Source organism: Mauremys mutica, chromosome 2, assembly GCF_020497125.1.
Source record: "Mauremys mutica isolate MM-2020 ecotype Southern chromosome 2, ASM2049712v1, whole genome shotgun sequence".
In the NCBI taxonomy this organism is placed as follows: Eukaryota; Metazoa; Chordata; order Testudines; family Geoemydidae; genus Mauremys; species Mauremys mutica.
In genome coordinates this window covers 246893295-246916232 of record NC_059073.1, presented here as the reverse complement: position 1 = coordinate 246916232, position 22938 = coordinate 246893295, and the positions used below count along the sequence as shown (strand labels likewise).

Genomic DNA, 22938 nt, shown 5'->3' with positions numbered 1-22938 from the left:
AGATCATTGCAAGGGCCCTCCTACCAATATAACTCACAGGTCTCCACTGGACTTGTCCATACCACTGTATGGAACTTAGCTTCCCTCTTCAGTTGGGGCAACCCACATTAGGCCCCTCCCATCCTCATTTTTTTTTCTCCTGTCCTGGAATGCCCAAACATTTGACCATCTCAACATCTTTGTTTCTGTTTTGGAGAGTAAACTGATATTTTTTCTTGTAGGTGGCTAAGTCTGTTCCTTACACTAGGAGGGGTCAAGTTACAGTTTTATACACTCAGCTTTTTAACTTAATGGCATCTTGTTATCACAGAGAAGTGGGCCCATCTCCCGCCATTTGCATCAGGCAGCTTCAGTACAAAGTCAGGCATCACTCAAGAGGGCACCATAGATAGCAACTGTTGACCCTAGGTATTTAATTTCTTTTGCTCTTCTCTGCCTGTAATATCCTTTATGGTGGGTCCTCCTCCCTCAGTTATTATAGCCTCAGTCTTACCAACATTCATTCTAAGTCTCGCCTGCTCAAAACTGTTGCCATTTTTCAAAGTTGGTTTGCAGAGTCTCACAATCTTCTGCACATATCACTAAGTTATCAGTGAACAGCATATTTGAAGGCCGGATCCCTTTGTATATTTTTACTCATCACATCCAAGAAAATCGCAAACAAAAAGAGTTCAACTCTGACCCCTGGTACAGGCCGGTGTTTACTGGAAATTCTTTGCTGTAGCCTCATTGGTTTTGATTATAATAGTAATTCCATCATACATATCCTGGATAAGACTAATGTATCCTTATGGTGCACCACTCAGTCGTAAGCTCCACCAAACTAATTCTTGGTACATGATCATAGGTGTTCTCAAGTCCATAAAGATTATGCCCAGTTTCAGTCTTTTTTCTGAACTTCTCCAAGAGGATTCATAGGACAGATGTAGCATCAATTGTACTACTTCCTGGCATAAATCCATACCGACTCTTCCAAAGTGAAACTGTTCTATGCAGACATTTTTCAATTATCTTCTCCCATAGTTTCATAGCATGTCAATTGCTTTCTTCTTTCTCATACTTGTTTTTCAAATAGACTTTGTTTCCCTACTTTTTCACTAAAATTGGGGAACAAGTTCTAAATTTAAGGCCTGATCCAAACCCCATTATCATTAGCAAAGAGGCCCTTTAAAGATTGTGGGTTATTATGAGACCATGTATAAGGCTTTTAGTGACCTGGAATTTAGCTCTTAATTATTAAAATCACCATGTCTAGTCATAAATAAGAACATAAGAACGGCCGTACTGGGTCAGACCAAAGGTCCATCTAGCCCAGTATCCTGTCTACTGACAGTGGCCAATGCCAGGTGCTCCAGAGGGAGTGAACCTAACAGGTAACGATCAAGTGATCTCTCTCCCGCCATCCATCTCCACCCTCTGACAAACAGAGGCTAGGGACACCATTCCTTACCCATTGTGGCTAATAGCCATTAATGGACTTAACCTCCATGAATTTATCCAGTTCTCTTTTAAATGCTGTTATAGTCCTAGCCTTCACAACCTCCTCAGGTAAGGAGTTCCACAAGTTGACTATGCGCTGCGTGAAGAAGAACTTCCTTTTATTTGTTTTAAACCTGCTGCCTATTAATTTCATTTGGTGACCCCTAGTTCTTGTATTATGGGAATAAGTAAATAACTTTTCCTTATCCACTTTCTCCACATCACTTATAATTTTATATACCTCTATCATATCTCCCCTTAGTCTCCTCTTTTCCAAGCTGAAAAGTCCTAGCCTCTTTAATCTCTCCTCTTATGGGACCCTCTCCAAACCCCTAATCATTTTAGTTGCCCTTCTCTGAACCTTTTCTAGTGCCAGTGTATCTTTTTTTGAGATGAGGCGACCACATCTATACGCAGTATTCAAGATGTGGGTGTACCATCGATTTATATAAGGGCAATAATATATTCTCTGTCTTATTCTCTATCCCCTTTTTAATGATTCCCAACATCCTGTTTGCTTTTTTAACCGCCTCTGCACACTGCGTGGACATCTTCAGAGAACTATCCACGATGACTCCAACATCTTTTTCCTGATTTGTTGTAGCTAGATTAGCCCCCATCATATTGTATGTATAGTTGAGGTTATTTTTTCCAATGTGCATTACTTTACATTTATCCACATTATATTTCATTTGCCATTTTGTTGCCCAATCACTTAGTTTTGTGAGATCTTTTTGAAGTTCTTCACAGTCTGCTTTGGTCTTAACTAATAGTGAATATTAACAAAGTTATGTTACTACTAAAACATTGAGATCAAAAGCATTCAAGACATATATATATTCTACATCAAAACAACACACTTAAGTACAGATTAATTATCCATAATTTGTAATATTCCTACCTCTGTTATGTTTTATTACTGTTATACCATATTACTGACTTAACAGCATTGCTCTGCACCTTGCTTAACAGTGAGGACACAAACTTTCCAGCTTTGTCCCAATCTAAGATGTCTCATGTAAAAAAATCATGTCCAATTTGAAAGTCCTTTATGACAGGGTGCTGGGCAAGAACTGCTGACTCAGCCCTCTGTCATGCCAGCTCCCATTAAGGAAATTAAATTGGAGCTGGCCTAATTGGTGAATGGGAGACAGCTGCCCGCCCAATTAGCCTGGGTCTATATAAAAGACTGGGAGGAAGGAAGCCAGAGGAGGGGGGAGTGAAGGAGTAGAAGCAGAGTGATAGTTTTCCCCTCATGGGTGCAGACACTAGAACCCAAGCTGTGAATGGTGAAAAGGTGGTGGGAGCAAAACCTGTAAATAAACGACACCCGTGGTAACTGAACCCCAGGGTCTCCAAGTGACTTTGTCAGTACAGCCGGGGTAGGAGCCAAGAGGGCCCTGCAGCGACCCTGCTACATCCTTAAACAAACTAAAAACAAAATTATTGAATCTGTGATTGAGCCGTTTCACATTCCTCTAAATAAAGGTCATTCCTTCCTCTTAACATCATTAGTAAATTATGTTCAAATAAAGCAGCCCACTTACTATCTTCCTGATCTAATAATACTTCTCCATGATCATTACTAAATACTGCATGATTATATTCATCAGCTCCATTGTAACTGAACAATCTTTCATTCTCTTCTCCCAAATTACAAAAAACAAAACAGGAAATAAATAAATAAATGAAACATGACTTATGTATATGTAGTTGTAATTCACATGAATCACCACAAGGTCTTGACCCCTCTCCTTTTTCATTACAAAATATCTTTTCCTGAATCTCAAACAAAATCATGATAATAGCCAAATACGGTACTTCTTCGCTTATTGAGCGTTTTGTTTTCTTGCAAATTGGAATTTAGGACTCTTGGAAGTTTTCTGATTGTTTCCGTATTTACACAACACACAGATTTCATCCTGGAGAATCCCCAAAATTACCAATTTACATTTTAATTATGGATTATTACATAGTTTCTTGTACTCGGAGGCTAAAACATCACATAATTTAAGGTCTCCTAAGTATAAAGAGAAATGACAACTGCATTTTTCCTTCCATTTTTTCATGGTCTGACCTGGATAAAATCTTACTCACCAAAGTCACCAAAAAAAGGACACGCAAACTCTAGGGGTGAAATCTTGGAGCCACTGAAGTTAATGGGAGCTTTGCCATTGACTTCAGTGGGGACCAGGATTTTCCTTAGGTCTACAGAGGGCTCCACAAAAGCTCTTCATCCATTAAGGGAGCCGAAAATAGTGCAGCACTTACTCAGGTAACATGACACACACTGCTTTGAAAACCCTCCTACTTGGTATAGTTTGGTACAGAAGGAATATGCAAAGGATTGAATTTTTGTCTACTGAGAAGTGATTTTTTTATCTGCTTTTCCCCCTCCCCCTTTCAGGGTTGAAAGTTCCATTTGGTGCACCGGGGGGAGGGGGGGAGGGAGCGGAAGTGGTGTTATGGAGTGGTATGGTGCCACCTCTTGGCCATTCTGGGGAACAGCTCACGAGGTTGATGCCTCTTCCTGCAGTTGCACATCGCCTCTCTCTGGGTCTGCAGCCCCTCTCTCGCTCCAGGAGCTGCTGCAGCCTTTTCATGACTCAGCCCTCCAGCCAGGTCACTCTACACATTTCCACCTTCTGGGGTACCAAAGTCTTCCATCAGCAGTCTTCCCATTCACTGCCTCATAGTGCCACTCCCTCAGTGCTGACAGGGGAACCCAGGCCCACCTTCTACCCTGGGTTCCAGCTCAGGGACCCACTAACCAGCAGTCAAGGTCTGGTCCATTCTAGACTTACTGCCTTTCCCTGAGCCCTCTCCTATCTTCCCAGCCTCCCCCCTCTCTGGGTTTGCCAGCCAAACTGCACCTCCCTTCTCTCAGGGAGTGACTGCAGACTTTCCAGGCAGTCCCTCTTTACTGTCAATTTCCTGCCTTTATGAATCCGGCGCAGCTTCTTCCTCATCAGCTGGGCTTTCTCTCTCTGTCAGGGGTTTACTTAGCTACCTGATTCCTATCAGCTGTGGCCTGTTGATTTAATTAGCCCCCTTCTTTTGTGTTCTTTAATCCTTTCAGGACAAGTGTGGGGTGAACACCCCATCACAGGTGGCTTTACACCATCTTTCTACCCGCCAGTCCTGAGGACAGCTGAGGGCTGGTTTGCCCCCTCAGTACAAGTGAGAGTAGCTTTTTTCTTCTGCAGCCATATGATACCACTTTCAGTGTTCTACTTTAGTCATGTTTAGTGTGTCCAGGAAAAGAAACACCTGACCTGACCCAAAGGATGAAGATGTTGTTTCATCAGTTTTGTCATTTTCTTTGTTTGTAATCTAACCCATTTTGAATAGATAAATATGTTATGATTTTCCTTTTCTGGATTAGCAAAACTAATTTTAGGAATTTTGCTTTTAAAAGAATCATGCAACAATTTGCTGACAAATCATACAGGTATATAACTGAATTATCCCTATTCTCAGTCTGTTTTGTCTTCTACGTCTAAGTTCATGGATGTTTGTTTGTTTTTTCTCCTATATAGTGAACCCAAGTCCTCTGGGACTTTACTCAGTGATGGGCCAAACCCTACCTCTTCATCTCCATAAATTCCAGGGCCAGAAGGAACCATTGTGATCATCTAGTCTGACCTCCTGTATAACACATGTTATAGAAATTCCCCCAAATAAATCCTAGAACATATCTTCTAGAAAAAAATCCAATCTTGATTTAAAAAACTTTTAAGTGATAGAGAATCCACCACAATTCTTGTAAATTAAAAAATTATGCCTTATTTCTACTCTGAATTTGTCTAGTCTCCACTTCCAACCATTGGATCATGTTATATCTTTTTCTGCTAGATTGAAGAGCCCATTATTACGTATTTGTTCCCATGTAGGTACTTTATAGAATGTAATCAAGTCACTCCTTAATCTTCTCTTTGATCAACTAAATAAGTGCATAAGGAGGAGATCATCCTGTTCCTTAGTTTGATTTGTTGGTCTATAGCAAATACCAACTAATACCCCATCTTGTGCTTTATCTGTTAGGACAGTGTTTCCCAAACTTGGGACACCGCTTGTGTAGGGAAAGCCCCTGGCGGGCTGGGCTGGTTTGTTTACCTGCCGCATCCACAGGTCTGGCTGATCGTAGCTCCCACTGGCCGGGGTTCATTGCTCCAGGCCAATGGAAGCTGCTGGAAGTGGCGCAGGCTGAGGGACTTTGATCCATTCAAGATAATTTTCTTCTGAGTTATCAGTGATATGGAAACAGGTAGTTGCATTTTGGACAGTATGTGCCTCTCCTTTTGTGCACTCAATCCTTCTTAAGTAGGATGTAACCATTAATTTTAACATTCCAGTCATTCAAATCATCCCACCAGGTTTCAGAAATACCAACTAGATCAAATTAATGCTCATAAATGAGCAATTCAAATTCCTCTTCTTTGTTACCCCGGCTCGAAGCATTGGTATACAGGCAATTTAAGAATTTCTTCTCTTCTCTTTAGTTCCTTGATTAATTTTGTTCTGAATATCTCCATTTTGTGCTGAGTGCACATATCTTCCCTCTTTTTACCCTCCCCTTTTGCTATCAGTTTAATCCCCTCCTGACTATTCTAGCCAGCCTGTCCCTGAGAAGATTGGTCCCCCTTCTACAGAGAGTATACAAAATATACTGCCTCCTGTCACCATAGGAGGTAGACTAATGTTCCACAAAACCAAAACCCTATACCACATATGTAGCCAGTTATTCATGTGGAGAATCTTCTGCCTTCTGTCTTCTTTTGCTCATGGGACAGGAAGGATCTGAGCCCTGGTCTACACACAGCCCCTGGTTGGAACTAGGGTACGCGAATTCAGCTACGTGAATAACGTAGCTGAATTCGAACTACCCTAGTTCGAATGACTTACCGTCCAGACGCCGCGGAAGCGAACTCCACGGCTCCAAGGTCGACTCCGGCAACTCCTCCTGCCGCGGTGGAGTACCGGAGTCGACCGCGGCGCTTCCGGAGTTCGAACTATCGCGTCTAGATCAGACGCGATAGTTCGAACTCCGAGAAGTCGAACTCGCCGCGTCGACCCGGCGGGTAAGTATAGACGTGGCCTCAGAAAAGATTTCTTGTATATTCTTCTTTAGCATGCTTTTGAGTTGCCTGAAGTCATCTACTATCTGTGAGTTATCCTGCGACACAGTGTCATTAGTGCTGATATGAACTGTCACCAAAGGATCCTTGCCCATTGACTTCAGAAGTCTTCCCATATCTTAGAGTGGCATCTCATGTTTTGGCTATGGGAAGGGAGCCTGTTGTCTACTTGTCTCTTGAAGAATGTTCTTTTGATTCTTCTGAGTATCGAGTCTCCAGCAAGGATCATCTATCTTGAATGATTGGAAATCTTTTTGTGGGCAAGTTTGATTTTCCTACAGCTACCATCTGCATGTGTGTCCTGTACATTTCTCTGTTCCCTTGGATATGATGCATCAGAGATATCTTCCATAGTTTCTACATTGAGGACCTGTTATCTATTTGAAACTTCTAGCTGTATGTAATTCCTTCTGATTGTCTTCTCTCTGAGGGACACAGACTGCCCAGTTTCATATGTCTCCAATAGTGTAGAGTGCCCCCATGTCCTCTTGCCTGGTTATGAGCCACCAGACCTCTTCTCTGACTTCCTCTGTGTCCAATTCCTTAGTAGCAAGATGCAGTTTTCCTTGAACCTTGGGTACTGATATTTTCACAAACCTTGCTGTCTAGGAACGCCTCAGTTTCTCAGTAATGTCTCAAGTTGCCCCTCCAATTCAAGAATCTTTCCCTCCAGGACAGCCACCAACTTGCACTTCATGAACATGAAATCCCCTCTGTTTTCAGACAGGAAAGAGAACATGGCACATCCATTGCAGGTCACCACCACTGTTCCATCGCTGGCCATCTTGTTATCACATGTAGTGCTGAACCTGGAATGAAAGCCTCTCTCACTCATGATTTCTTTTAACCTTTCGTTTTGAAGAAGAACAAAAATGAGGATATTGAACTTTCTCGAAGTAGAAGAGACAGTGAACCCCATTCTCCCAAGCAAAAATGGTCTCTTATGTGTGCTTTCGAATTTATTTCTGTCATTAGCATAACATAACAGCATTCACTGAACTAGGTGGCAGTCTGTACATTGCAGTTCAAAGGAGATGTTTTTTCTTTCTGCACTTTGGAGCCAGCAAGACTGATACTTTCTTCCTTTGTCATGATATTTTAGAACTTTGAATATCATGCATTCAATTGCCTTTTTATAATTTATGAATTCCATGGGTGTTAATGATTCAAAGATAGGAAGAAAACTGTATGAACCTCATTATTATTTGACTAACCCATTCATTTTATCTCTGTAGTTATCACTTACTGTAAATACTGTCTTGCCCTTTTTTGTAGAAAAGGCTTAAAGATGATTTGCTTTTTTAAATTAACATTATAGATGGGATTTTCTAAGGAGCCTTAGTGATGTAAGACACAAGTGTCATTGAGATTTTTTTTAAATGGGACTTGTGCCTAAGCCACTTTATTTAGGCTCTTTTTGAAAAATCCACCCAATAAGCCTAAAAAGTATTCTTTAGTATCTCGTATTTCACTTGCTGGTGGCTTAAATGTAGTTTTATTGGGGACGCAATTCTAAATTGCTCTTAGGAGTTTGCTGCACAGAGTGGTAACATGTAGAATTAACTAGGGTCCTGATTTAGCACAGTTTTTGAGATTGGTGTTTTTTGACAGCTGTACATTTAGCATGTAAACTCTTTGGGGAAGAGACTTTGGGCTTGATCCCTGCCCCTTCTTGTGCTCTTTGTATGGATAGAGTGAGACACGAGGGACAGAAAGCTGCTTTAGCAGTTCTCCTTGCATAGCCAAATACCCAGGTGGTGTAAAATTGCTGCAGTTTGAGCCAATAAGGAGTCATTCAAGCCAGTGCTAGTTAGAGCAGTCCTAAGGCTGTTCTAATATGCACCAGGGACCAAACTAGCGCTGACTGACCCTGGCCCCACCTTACCTTGGACAGGGAGACGGAAAGACACCTACATGCCTTCCTTTCCTCCTCAAGTGCACTCAGCATGGCTGTGAAGCACCTGCAGACCTAGCCACTTGTCTTCAGTTTTGTCCATTTTGCAGAGTGCCTGCTACAAACTATTAGTAATAAACTGGGCAGAATAATCCTTCCAGTATGTATTGCTTTGTAAGGTATTGTGATGTACTGAGGAATTTTTCTATAGTTGGAAGTTACCAAGAAAACCCCCAAAAAACATTGTGGCAGAAGAGAGGTAAATTACTGATATGGTAGTGAAAAACAAAACAATTCATTAATTAAATTGATTGCAATTCTCATTTCAAGGACAATGACACATTGGTAGGTATTCACAGAAAGGTGATCTATATCTAGAGTATTTTACTACATGAAAACTAAGACATGCTGCAGGCACTTCATTCTTGATGCTCTTGTTACCTACATATAAAGGATTGTATTCATCTCCTCATTGGGACATAGAGGAGATGCATATTTATTTGAAGATTAGGTTGTTTTCCCATTATGGCTTTTAACTTACTATTGGAGTTTGTGTAAACCTTGCATGTCAAAATCTGTATGCAATGAACAAAATGTCACTTGGTATTGTAAGCAGAACCTTAAATTTACAGTTTTCCAAGTCAGCAAATGATATAATACATTTTGTAGATGTTTGCAAATTACGTAAAGAATAAATATGAATTTCAAACAGCAACATCATTGAATTCAGTAAGTATTCAAATCAAGTTTGGGTGGTTGCTGAAATGGCACCACACACAAAGTCAGATCCAGTGTATTTGTTCTTTTAGATGCTACTTTTGTAAATACGCTTTTGTGTTGATGCATCATTGCCTTTAGGTACGATAAGGTGAGACTTTCATTTTCTGGTACATGCAAAAGAAAAGGATGACACGTCTTTAAGCTCGTATTTTCAAGTCTCTGTTTCGTATCAGTTTGTGATGTATGCAGGAACTATTAAAGTTTTCTGAGACATCCAAAGCATTTTCACCTAGAGACAAATTCTGATGAACACACCTACCCTCACAGAGGCAGATGTCTCCAGGCAAAGGGGAATCAGTGGTGATATGCATCTAGATAGCAATTGTTAGGTGCCACCCTTGAAATGTCGTGGAGCAGAGAACTGTCACACAGAAGAGGTGGAAGGCAAGGGATGGGTATGCCCAGGGGACATGTATTCAAATCCCTAGCTCTTGTCCCTTCTTGAGTGGGGATGCGGGAGCTAGGGAAAGTGCTGTATCCTCAGATCTGCAGTAGCAATCACACAGTAGCTCCCAGGCTGCTCACCACCATGTGGGGGAAGGTATTCCTGCCCCTTTGGAATCTAGCCTCATTAGGAATGGCATAGCTGCTGAGCTATGTTCTCATTAGCATAGGTGCCTTGCAAATTGTGATGTCTGAATGCCAGAATGTAAAGAAAATGGATATAATTCATTATCATGGCCAAGATTTCATTTGCACAATTTATAGTGTATATGGTGGTCTGCTTTAATAGACAGAAAACCCACACAATCTGTAAAATGACTTTAGATTCATTTACTATATTTTGGATTCCTTTTAGGGTTCTTCTTTATTTTTCAATTTCTGTCCTAGAGATACGTTGCATAAATGCCAAGAGCTTTACATTGCTTGTTTTCAGTATTGTTACTGAGCAAGATCATACAGCTGTTGCTGTTTGGTATTCTAAGAAGGACTGCACAACAAGAAGTTGATTTTTTTCTTCTAGATCTACCACTTAAAAATCAATACTAGTTGGATTGTACTTTGTGTAGAATTTTGCAACTACAGTGAAACTAAATAATTTGCCTCTGTAACAGGTCAGTGATTTATTAGACTACTAAAGGCTTTGGAATTCAAATTTGGCCATCTAACTTTACAAGAATTTGTACAGACTGTAGAACTGAAGACTAGCTAATCTATCATATATGTTGTTAATAACATTGGATTTTCACTTATCTACATACAATCCCATCCACAAACCTAGGGCCAGTTCCTGCCTAATGGAACTCCACTAAAATCAGTAGAATTACAATAGGAATTAATTTGATCTCTTGAGTATAAATCATAGTTAAAACTGACAATGTTCTGAACACACTCCTAATTTAAGAGGGGAAAAGTGTAGTGAGGAAGAAAACACGTTATGAAAGAAAGATGGAGGTAAAGTTTTTAAATGCAGAGTTATAGCTCCTTTTAATGTTAATAGAAATCATGGACAAAAGTCCCTGGACTAAAAACGTGGAGCATCTGCCTTAACTTAGATTTGCTCGTTTAATAGTTTTATTCAAAGACTTAATTATCCGTGCATTAAACTTCAGAGCCATGGGATAAATTTATATAGAATCTGATCCAAAGGCTATTGACTTGAATAGGTTTTGGATTAGGCACATATACCATATATGTGGGCATGCTATATTTGTGATGAATTACACATATAGAAATACATTTATCATATGCCTATGAATACATCATTTAGCCACTAATTCATTTCCCCAGGATATATTCTAAATTACAATTGTAATGGTGGCTTTTGTAATGAGAATATTTAAGCGCTAGTAACTGGACTGATATCACTAACTCTGTTCACGTAAACCTCTGAACAATTATAAATGGGAATATATCTCTATTCCCCCTCATCTAGTCCTCCCCATGATTAATCCTTTACAAAAAGTGTTGCCTATTCAGAACAGAACAGTTATTCAATAAAATTCAGTTAAAACAATATTTTAATCTATGCAAAATGTAGTCTCTTTAGTAATTCAAACTGTTGTATTCAGAGTTACACTTCAGGATTTATAGAAGATGTTAGTGTTGCTTGTGGAATGGACCATAAATACATTATGCTCAAATGCATTTTCTGCTTCATTTCTAACTTTTAGAGTTTCATTGTTCCCAGGTCTTCTTAAGAAAAGTAAATAATTAGGCTCCAATCCCACAAAACACTGAAGCCTGTGTTTAAATTTAGTATTTGAATAGTTCCATTGATTTCAATCAGTGAGCATTCTAGGCAGCTCAAAATGCTCAAATCCTGTAGTGATCTCCCTCAAATCCCACCCTAGATCTGAACTGTCTTAAAAAATAAATCTACCCTTGAAAACATTTTGCTTCCCTTTTCACCCACCTCCCCCGCACTTCAGAACTGACATCCAGTCTTGTTGCATGAAACTGAGGTTTCCCAGCCTGCTCACAGTATCATTTTCTTCTCAGCTTCAGCAAAAGCCCTTGTGCTGAGCGGCACCGAGAAGTGTGTATATATAGGAGGTAACAGCTGGGAATCTTCTGGCTCAAAACTGCAGCTGTCAGAATCAGCAAGAAGAGACCACTGAGTAGGTGGAAGGCTTGTTGAGATGTTCCAAGCCCAGCAGTGTTACAGCTGTATTCTGCTGCTGCAATTCCATTGCCTAATTACCTGGAACAAATTTACAGAACCTTAGGCTGTCTGGCCAAACCAGGAGTCTTGACAGTCAGCAAGTTATAGTTGCGCTTTTCAAAAGAGGGGGAAAAGTAAGTTTTAATTCTTGTCCCCCTTCCACTTTAATCCCATGCCACCTTAATTTCTCATTATCTCTTATAAAAGCTAAATTTGGGGGGGCATTTTAAATAGCTCTCCTTTTAATATTGAGGAATACACAGTGAGAATTGTACATATTCATTGGCCTGTGCTCGACTGTTGAAAAGCTGGAATGGGATTGAGGAAGTGGTTTGTAATACGAGAAAAGCAAAGGGGTCTTGAACAAACTTAAGTAAATATCCAAAACAATATGGAAATGTTTATCCCTTTCCTTGCCGTTTTCCCTTATCTTCCTACTAGCAATTATTAGAAGAGATGGTTGCCATATTAGTGCACAGTGTATGAATCCCCATTAAGGATTCTGCCACCCTTGTTTCAACGTGCGTATGTACAACGTGCCTGAGGTGGCATGTGAGTAGGACTCATCACTGACTTTGGTCCACTGGTTGAATCATTAGCTTCCCTGGCCCAGACCGTGTACTGACAGGGAGTACAACATGAACACTGCTCCATGCCCCGCACCACCTTTGCTTATGGTACACAGTACCTTATACTTTGAATAGTCCCACTGAAACCAGTAGGGCTGTCCAAATAGTAAGGTACTACACACCAAGGGCAAGTGTGGCAGAATGTGGGCCCTTAACCTGTAAAGGCTAGTTTAAACAAAATTATTTTAGGACTATTTTCACCACTGTTGCTCATGTTGGTTAGTACCTTACTACGTATTGTGGTTAGATGTTAATAGATGTTTGGCTGTGTGTGTGTGTGTGTGTGTGTGTGCTCTATGTACCATACCAGCCCTGCGCAGACAGCTGGCACGGCAGACCTCGAGCAAACCGCCCAATGACCACAAGATCCATTAAGGGACGTAGGCACCCAGCCAGGTTTATTGTTGACGAAGCTCGGTACTAGTATCCCACAGACTCTGCCAGACCACTAATACATGTATGCTCATAACAATGGACTAGCTCAGTGAACAGCGGGACTTTCCATTCCTCTGTAGGCCAGACAAAGATACTCCCTCTGAGACACATCTTTATGCCCTGATACAAACAAGTCAGTACTGCCTCCTGACATGGCTAGTAATAACTAGGGCTGTCAAGAGATTAAAAAAAGTAATGTCTATTAATCACATGATTAAAAAATTTAATCTTAATTAATTGTGCAATTAATCGTGCTGTTAATAGGATATGATTTATTTAAATATTTTTCAATGTTTCTACATTTTCAAATATATTGATTTCAATTACAACACAGAATACAAAGTGTACAGTGCTCACTTTATATGTATTTTTTTTACAAATATTTGCACAGTAAAAAAAAATAGTATTTTTCAATTCACCTAATACAAGTACTGGAGTGCAATCTCTTTTCCATGAAAGTTGAATGTACAAATGTAGAATTATGTACAAAACCCAACTGTATTCAAAAATAAAACAATGTAAAACTTAAGTGCCCAGAAGTCCACTCAGTCCTACTTCAGCAGGAGATAATGCTGCCTGCTTCTTGTTTACAATGTAACCTGAAAGTGAGAACAGGTGTTCACATGGCACTGTTATAGCCAGCGTCACAAATACTTACAGGCCAGATACGCTTAACCTTCATATGCCCTACATGCTTCAACCACAATTCCAGAGGACATGCATCCATGCTGATGATGGATTCTGCTTGATAACTATGCAAAATCAGAGCTGACTGACACATGTTCATTTTCACCATCTGAGTCAGATGCCACCAGCAGAAGGTTGATTTTCTTTTTTGATGGTTCGGGTTCTGTAGTTTCCGCATCGGAATGTTGCTCTTTTAAGACTTCTGAAAGCATGCTCCACATCCTGTCTTTCAGATTTTGGATGACACTTCAGATTCTTAAACCTTGGGTCAAGTGCTGTAGCTATTTTAGAAATCTTACATTGGTACCTTCTTTGCGTTTTGTCAAATTTGCTGTGAAAGTGTTCTTAAAAGGAACATGTACTAAGTCATCATCCGAGACTGCTATAACATAAAATGTATAGCAGAATGCAGGTAAAACAGAACAGGAGACATAGAATTCTCCTTCAAGGAGTTCAGTCAAATGTACCGGTAATTATTTTTTTAAATGAGCATCATCAGCATGGAAGCATGTCCTGCAGAATGTTGGCCGAAGCATGAATGGGCATATGAATGTTTAGCATATCTAGCATGTAAATACCTTGCAATGCTGGCTACAATAGTGCCATGCGAACTCCTGTTCTCACTTTCAGGTAACATTTGTAAATAAGAAGCAGGCAGCAGTATCTCCCGTAAATGTAAACAAACTTGTTTGTCTTAGCAATTAGTTGAACAAGAAGTAGGACTGAGTGAACTTGTAGGCTCTAAAGTTTTACATTGTTTTGGTTTTGAATGCAGTTATGTAACAAAAAAAATCTATATTTATAAGTTACACTTTCACAATAAAGAGATTGCACTACAGTACTTGTATGAGGTGAATTGAAAAATGATTTCTTTTGTTTATCATCTTTACAATGCAAATATTTTAAATAAAAATAATATAAAATGAGTACTGTATACGTTGTATTCTGTGTTGTAATAAAAATCAATATATTTTAAAATGTAGAACATCCAAAATGTTTAATTAAATTAACTGTGATTAAAAAAATTGAGTTAATCACATGAGTTAACTGTGATTAATCAACAGCCCTAAAAATACTATTTTATTTTTTTACAGTGCAAATACTTGTAATAAAAAAATAAATATTAAGTGAGCACTGCACACTTTGTATTGTGTTGCAATTGAAATCAATAGATTTGAAAATGTAGAAAACATCCAAAAATATTTCAGTAAATGGTATTCTATTACGGTATTAACAGTGCAATTAATCACTTGAGAGCCCTAGTTAGTACCCATCACCTTGTACATGTTGGTTTGATCAAAACATTTTTATTACGTACTGTTATCCTGGCCGTATCTTTTAGGAGGGGTCAGTGTGTTCCTGTTATCCCTGGGGAATGTGTTTGTACCATCCTTGATATGGGGATGTTTTGGGACTACTTGATACTGAGATGTATTTACGTGACTACTCTGTGACTAGCACTTCTTAGGAATGTGTATTTTTGCAATATCAGCCTGTTTTTGCCAGATTCTGCCTCATACCAGGCCTCTGCTACAAGGCCTTATGTCTCAAGCTCTCTTCCTACTACATTCCCCCGCTTTTTGTCTTTTTATGGGGAGAATATTTATCCATTGTTTTTGTAAATGCATAATGCATGGACGGAAGCTAGCCTAGTGGGCTAAACACTGTAATGTGGCCATCTTACTTTTCCATTCACACATATATGCCCCATCTGTCCCTTCATTTGCACATTCCCTTGTACGACTGATGGACAGATTTTAATTGTTTTTAGTTCCTTATAGTGGACCTGGGAATGTTAGGCCCAGGACCATGACTGAGGTGTGGGGTGTAGAGTTGTGCTTTGATAACCTATGAGTGACATGAGGAGGCCTTTATACTTAGTTGATGAGATGGGTTTTGGTCAGGATTATAATAATACGCATATGTGTATATGTTTGTACCGTAAACATTTTTATAGGACACATTTGGTTCAACACACCTTACAGAGTATTCAGGTATACAGATGTTCAACAGTCCTTACAAATTGCACAAGTACAAACATTTGCTTTTAAAACATGAATAAGCATTTGATTATTCCTTATAATTATTATTTATTACTATGGCAGTGTTGCTAGCTAACTGGGGTTTTTTTTTTAAACCCAGTGTTGTAATTCGGCTTGTTTGGTTTGATGTTTCATGTAGTAACACATTTCCATTAGTGCAGCTACTGTTATGGCTTGTATTTTCATTAATATGTATTATACCAAGTGTTTGGACTATTGGGTGGAGAGTAACATCCTTTTTTTTTTTTAAATCTTTTTTCCAAGGTATTTTTTATCTTTTCTCCAGGTATTTTTATTTTTTTTGCACACTTTTATCAGTGTGGTTAGATGTTTGGCTGTGTGTGTGTGTGTGTGTGTGTGTGCGCGTGTGTGTGTGCGTGCGCCGCCCCAGCCCTCTGCAGACAGCTGGCATGGCAGCCCTCTAAAAATAAATACTTTGCTTCAAAGATTAACAATTGAATGTCAGTAATACAAACGTTAATAATGAGAATTTGGTAAAAATTGTGAGAAATATAGTGCTATACCTAAATACGCCCTACTTTTAGCAATGCAATTTTAAAAAGCAGCAGCAGCTAAGAATTGTCCTAAGCATATGCTGAAAAGGAGCATTTATTGTAGCCTAGACTGTTAGTGTTGGAATGCAACATTTAGCCAGTAGCATGCTTTTAAAGTTAAACATGTTATGAATGATTAGGGTAGAAAAAGTCATAAGCATTCTACTTCGGCAAGGGAAATGATATGTCAACATTCTTCATTGCACCTATTAGTATAAGGCTATTGTGACTTAGAAAGATGCAGTGTAAGCTTATGGATTTAATACATTTTGTAATAGTTAAAATGGTGTTGAAAAATTGGAGATGGTATAGAGGAGAGCCACAAAAATGATCCAAGGGCTGAAGAAGATGCCATATAATGAGAGATTTAAAAGATCAAACTTTTGAGCTTATCAAAAAGAAGATTGGAGAGGTGGCTTGATGACAGTGTATGAATACTTTCAGGGGGAGAAAATACTGGATACTAAAGGCTCCTGCTCAGTCTAGTGGAGAACAGCATAACATAAGATTTGACGGGACCTCCTGGTTCATTGAGTCCAGTCCCCTGCTTTTGCAGGCAATTGTGTACCAAGAACTCATGGCTCAAAGTTAAAGCCAGACAAAATTCAAATGAGCAATCAAGCACAAATTTTAGCAGTGAAGGTGATTAATCATTGGAACATGCCACCTAAGGAAGTGGTGGGTTCTCCATCTCTTGTAGTCTTCATATCAAAACTTGGATGCCTTTCTGAAAGATATGTCTTAGTCCAGGTGTCAGCAACCTTTGGCCCACGGCCAATCAGGGTAATCCGCCTACAGGCCGTGAGATATTTTGTTTACGTTGATTATTGGCAGGCATAGCTCCCAGTGGCTGCAGTTCGCCGTTCCCGGCCAATGGGAGCTGCAGGAAGCAGCGACCAGCACATCCCTGTGGCCCACACCGCTTCCCACAGCTCCCATTGGCTGGGAATGGTGAACTGCAGCCCCTGGGAGCTGTGGGAGGCCGTGCCTGCGGACAGTCAACATAAACAAAATGTCTCATGGTCTGCCAGTGTATTACCCTGATGAGCCACGTGCCAAAGGTTGCCAACCCCTGGTTTAGTCAAACACAAGTTATTAGGCTCAATGCAAGGGTAGCTGGGTAAAATTCTGTGGCCTGTGTTATACCAAATATCAAACTAAACAACTTAATGATTCTCTCTCACCTTAAAATTTGAATCTTTGCATAGTGAGATACTTATTTTTCTAGTGTGCATACTTTTGGGGGTTTCTTTTAATAAGATTTTTGGTTACGTTTAATTTCTTCTCTCCTGCCCAATAAAGAAAATGCTATCCGTAGGTCGGGCTCCCTGGATAGATGTGTAATTGTGGGCTAAGCTGTAGGATTTAAATTTAAAAAAATGAAAGAATATAATATAATCGTAATAAATCTTTTAGTAATTGACAAAGCTAGGACCTTGGGTGGTGAGATTCCCTATTGTGATGATCTTGAATTTGGAGATATTAGTGTTGTAAAAATAATTAAGTAGGGTCATATTTTAAGTTTAGATAACTATATCAAAATGCAATTAGCATAAAAAATAGTAGTAATGTTCATTACCACTCCCATGTACTTTCCTAGTAGACTATTGCTATCCATGGCAATTATTTAATGCTGAAAGGTAAAACAAGGTAAAAGGCAAAAGCTCTGTGTAAAGGAAAAGTTGAACTCAGATATCGGTGCCATAAGCAGTCATCTAAGTAACTGATAAGCATTTAGAATGTCTATCCACCAAATAAATCTTTTCCCATGAGAATATCTTCACCATTTCAAGCAAGTAGAACCTTGGACCTTGCGAAGAGAGTTAAAACTGGTGTAAATGCAGAATTCTCTGTAACTTGACGTCTTTAAACCACGATTTGAGGACTTCAGTTACTCAGCCAGAGATTAGGGGTCTATTACAGGAGAGGGTGAGTGAGGTTCTGTGGCCTGCAATGTGCAGGAGGTCAAACTAGATGATCCTGATGGTCCCTGCTGACCTTTAGCTCTATGAGAACCATTCCACCCTATCAGTGCCTTTCACATAGTCATTGCCAATTCATAATATGGTATTTCCTTCTGTTAGTTTTCTGACCTCTTTCTGAATGCCACAGGATTCTCTTTTTGAAAAATTGCTTTGTTTATAACTTTTCACTTTCCTAGCTTGTGACACTTATAGAATTATTATAATGTATATGAGACCTGATCAAAAACCTCACTGAAGTCAATGGAAAAACTCCCATTAGAGGGTTGGGGGGAATGATAACCAATGTCAGCATGAGACCAACTGGAAATCTTGTATGCATTTTTAAAATTATTTGTACATATGCTTTGAGTGCTGGAGAGATGCATTTAAAAAATGCATTATAGATAAGCACCCCCAGGTGAGGAAGACACATCAGCCCCAATTCAGGAAAACATTCTTGTTCAGTAAAACACTTAAACATGTCTTGGGTCAATAGGGCTCAGGCATGGTCTTAAGCACTTTTCCAAATTGGGATTAGAGACAGAGTATTCCAAATTAGGTAGGGTTTTATGGATCAAAATCTGATTTTACCAGGAAGCATGTGACTAGCCAATAGTTAGCTCAGGCTTTGGAGCACAGAATATTGTCAGCATGCTACTAAGCAATCAGAGAGCAATGTTATAGATTAGCGGTTGAATTATTCAGTAATTTTCAAGGCTAGCCCCATGAGTGTCTTGCAGTATTCTAGTGTGTATTTGCAGGGAAGTAGTATCAGTCCAATCACACCAATGTGCAAAGTGAATTCTGTTGATACTTTTGCTCAATAAAGTCTATAAAAACATAGCATCTAAAATTAAATATACTATTGGACAATGGAGATGCATGACTAGACAAAATATGCAAATAAAGTGGTAGAGAGCTGATGCAGATTTTTTTTAAGCAGAACTGTAAAGTTATCAAAAGATATTGGAATTTTGATATATATATTTTAATAAGTTTTCATTCTTAGTGAAGATGCCCATTACATCATTTTGTTTTGCGAAGGATGCATGGTAAAAGGACTGTACACTTTGTACATATTAGCAGAGTCAATCAACATAAATCTTACTTGTGTCATCTTTCTTTGACTTTCCCCCTCCCTTTCTGTACTAGATCTATGCAGAAATGCTGTGGCAGCAAGCTAACCAAGACAGACAAAACTCAAGAAAAAAGACTTGCTTTGGAACCCCCCTCACAGAGGAGAAACTTAACGACTTCCATAATGAACAGATTGGACAGCTGCAGGAATTGATGCAAGAAGCCACTAAACCTAATAAGCAATTTAATATTTCTGATGATTCTGAATACAAGAACTAGATTTTTAAATGCACTTAAAAAGCATTTTATAGAGCTTCCTTTTTCAATTCGAGTAGAACATTATGATGAAGAATAATGAAAGCTGATGATGTGGTAAATTGTGTGTTTTAACCTGATGTATCTGTTTCCTTATGCAGTGATGTTAGAATTACTTTATGGTCCCAAGTTATGTAAATTATAACAAACACTTGTACTTTGCATTTTAGAAAATGTGCTTTATTTTAAGATTTTGGTAATTGTCATGTTTTCAAAATGGAAAGTTTTATGCTAGAATTGGATTTAAGCACCTGGTAGGTCTTGATTTCAAGCCAAGTCATTATTTGTATATCATCCACTTTTTCCTCTAATAATGGAAAGGATGCAATCAACAGTAATTTTTTTATGGGGATTCAGCAACTACTGTACAAAGAAGGAATGTGTGCTACTGATTTGGGTTTATTGCATTGCAAAGAAGTAAACCATGCTTACAAAGATGTGTTGTTCTTTCATTTGAATGCTAGTTTTCTTCATAAGTTTTATTGTGGAATTTTCCTTTAAACAAAATACATTTTTTATTCTAAAATTCACCCTGCTTAAAACCACAGTCTTAAGAGCAAAATAATCTGTTTTTCAGTTAGATCCCTAGAATCTATCAAAGTATGATTCCCTTCCTTATCCCTGAAATCCTGCTATTTTACAGCTAAATTGTCTTATTAATTCAGCAATAAAATAATTCTTTAGTAGAAATGCATACACTGAGTCATTGTTATACAATTAAAATATAAAGAAGCTTAAAGGCTCAGTATCATCCTCTATTCTGCTTTTATACAGAATCCAATAACAGGAATGACCCCCCTTTCATTGTATTTTATAAGTATTAGAAATAGATTAGACAAGCTTTAATGGAAACAAAGCACTGCATTCTGCAATACAGTGTGTGCCTATTGTAATGCTCAGATCATTGTGATGTATGATGTACAGAGTTTTGTAAAAAAAAATGCCTCTCATCTCTTCAAAATGCACAACCTACGCACTCAAAGGCAATTTTCTCTTCAGTATTTTAAACCTATATTTATAATTATTGCTCATGTTGTTCTACTTTTGGATCTTCCACTGACTGCTACCTGAGTGTTCAAGATAACAATTTCTTTCCTCTTTAGGGACAGCAGCTTTGACAAGGAATTACATTTACAGATATCTCAAGCTGTAGCAAAATGCTGTGTTTGCCTAAGGGTACGTCTACACTACAAGACTATTTCGAATCAACTTAATTCGAATTTGTGGAATCGACCTTATGAAGTCAAAGTTGTGTATCCACACTAAATACACTAGTTCGACTGTGTGAGTCCACAGTAACGGGGCCAGTGTCGACTTTGGAAGCGGTGCACTGTGGGAAGCTATCCCACAGTTCCCGCACTCCCCGCTGCCCATTGGAATCCTGGGATTTCCCCCCAATGCATGCTAGGGGGAAAAATGTGTCGAGGGTGGTTTTGGGTAACTGTCATCATTGAACCGTCACTCCTGCCCTCTCTCCGTGAAAGCGCCGGCGGGAAATCTGTTCGCGCCCTTCTCTGGTCGGTTACAGCTCGGACGCCACAGCACTGCGAGCATGGAGCCCGCTGCGATCATCGCTGCACTTATGGCTGTTGTCAACTCCTCGCACCTTATCGTCCACCTCTTCCACAGTCAGCTGCTGAGAAATCGGGCGAGGAGGCTCCGTCAGCGTGGTGAGGACAGGAAGTCACAGAGAGGCGCAGACCTCTCACAAAGCAGGGTACGCCGCGCAGTGGAGATCATGGTGGCAATGGGTCAAGTTCATGGTGTGGAACGGCGATTCTGGGCCCGGGAAACAAGCACGGACTGGTGGGACCGCATAGTGCTGCAGGTCTGGGATGAATCACAGTGGCTGCGGAACTTCAGGATGCGTAAGGGCACTTTCCTTGAACTCTGTGACTTGCTGTCCCCTGCCCTGAAGCGCCAGGACACCCGGATGCGAGCAGCCCTGACTGTGCAGAAGCGAGTGGCCATAGCCCTCTGGAAACTTGCAACGCCAGACAGCTACTGGTCAGTAGCGAACCACTTTGGCGTGGGCAAATCTACCATAGGGCTTGCTGTGATTCAAGTAGCCCACGCAATCATTGAGCAACTGTTCTCAAAGGTAGTGACCCTGGGAAACGTCCAGGTCGTCATAGATGGCTTCGGCGTGATGGGATTCCCAAACTGCGGTGGGGCTATAGATGGGACTCACATCCCTATCCTGGGACCGGCCCACCAGGCCAGCGAGTACATTAACTGAAAGGGCTACTTTTCTATGGTGCTGCAAGCACTGGTGGACCATAGGGGACGTTTTACCAACATCTACGTGGGGTGGCCGGGCAAGGTTCATGACGCGCGTGTGTTCAGGAACTCTGGTCTGTTTAAACGCCTCCAGGCAGGTAGTTTCTTCCCGGACCACAAAATAATGGTTGGGGATGTGCAGATGCCTACAGTGATCCTCGGGGACCCAGCCTACCCGCTAATGCCCTGGCTCATGAAGCCCTATACAGGCGCCTTGGACAGTGAGAAGGAACTCTTCAACTACCGGCTGAGCAAGTGCAGAATGTTGGTGGAGTGTGCTTTCGGACGTCTGAAGGGGAGATGGCAGAGCTTACTGACTCGCTCGGACCTCAGCGAAAAAAATACCCCCGTTGTTATTGCTGCTTGCTGTGTGCTCCACAATCTCTGTGAGAGCAAGGGCGAGACCTTTATGGCTGGATGGGAGGTTGAGGCCAATCGCCTGGCTGCTGATTACGCTCAGCCAGACAGCCGTGCCGATAGAAGATCCCAGCGGGAAGCGCTGTGCATCCGGGAGGCTTTGAAAGATAGGTTCCTCGGAGAGCAGGGTAACCTATGACTCTCCAGTTGATTTACAGAGAAGCTGAACCTGAGCCTGTTTCAGTGACTGTTGACTTCGATCTGCGGTTACATACCCCGTTCTCCAGGTTTCCCCCCTTCCAACACACGTTTTAAAATAACTTTAATGGAACACTGATTATTAATAAAGTTTTCTTTAATTATGAATTCCTGTTCAAGGGTTGAAACATGGACGAGGACTGTGGTGGGTACGGTGTGCACTGATGTCCAGACCGCTTCTACACTAGAGGAATGACAGGCTCCTGCTCCTACAGCGGTCTCTGGGGGGAGGACGGTTGCAGGTGGGTGTGCAGGAAGGGGTGGGTTTGCAGGAAGGGGTGAGGGGTGCCGTCTTTGGGACGGAGTTTGGATGCAGGCTCTGGACTGGGGGTTGGGGCGTAGGAAGGGGTGAGGGGTGTGTGGGAAGGGTGAGTATGTGTCCGTGGATGAGGGCTCTTGCTGGGGCTCAGGGCATCGGAGAGGCTCGTGGCTAGGGGGGAAGGG

The 22938-nt window shown here is 40.4% G+C and overlaps 1 protein-coding gene across 1 annotated transcript in view; it reads left to right on the top strand.

The window, feature by feature from the left end:
• The window catches only part of SDHAF3 (succinate dehydrogenase complex assembly factor 3), an 87931-nt gene extending 67642 nt beyond the window's left edge, over nt 1-20289 (top strand). Inside the window, exon 2 of the mRNA XM_045006486.1 lies at nt 19360-20289. Within this exon, the coding sequence (XP_044862421.1) occupies nt 19360-19563 (204 nt within the window). The 3' untranslated portion in view covers nt 19564-20289. The remainder of the gene's footprint in view (nt 1-19359) is intronic.
• The last annotated feature ends 2649 nt before the right edge of the window (nt 20290-22938 follow it).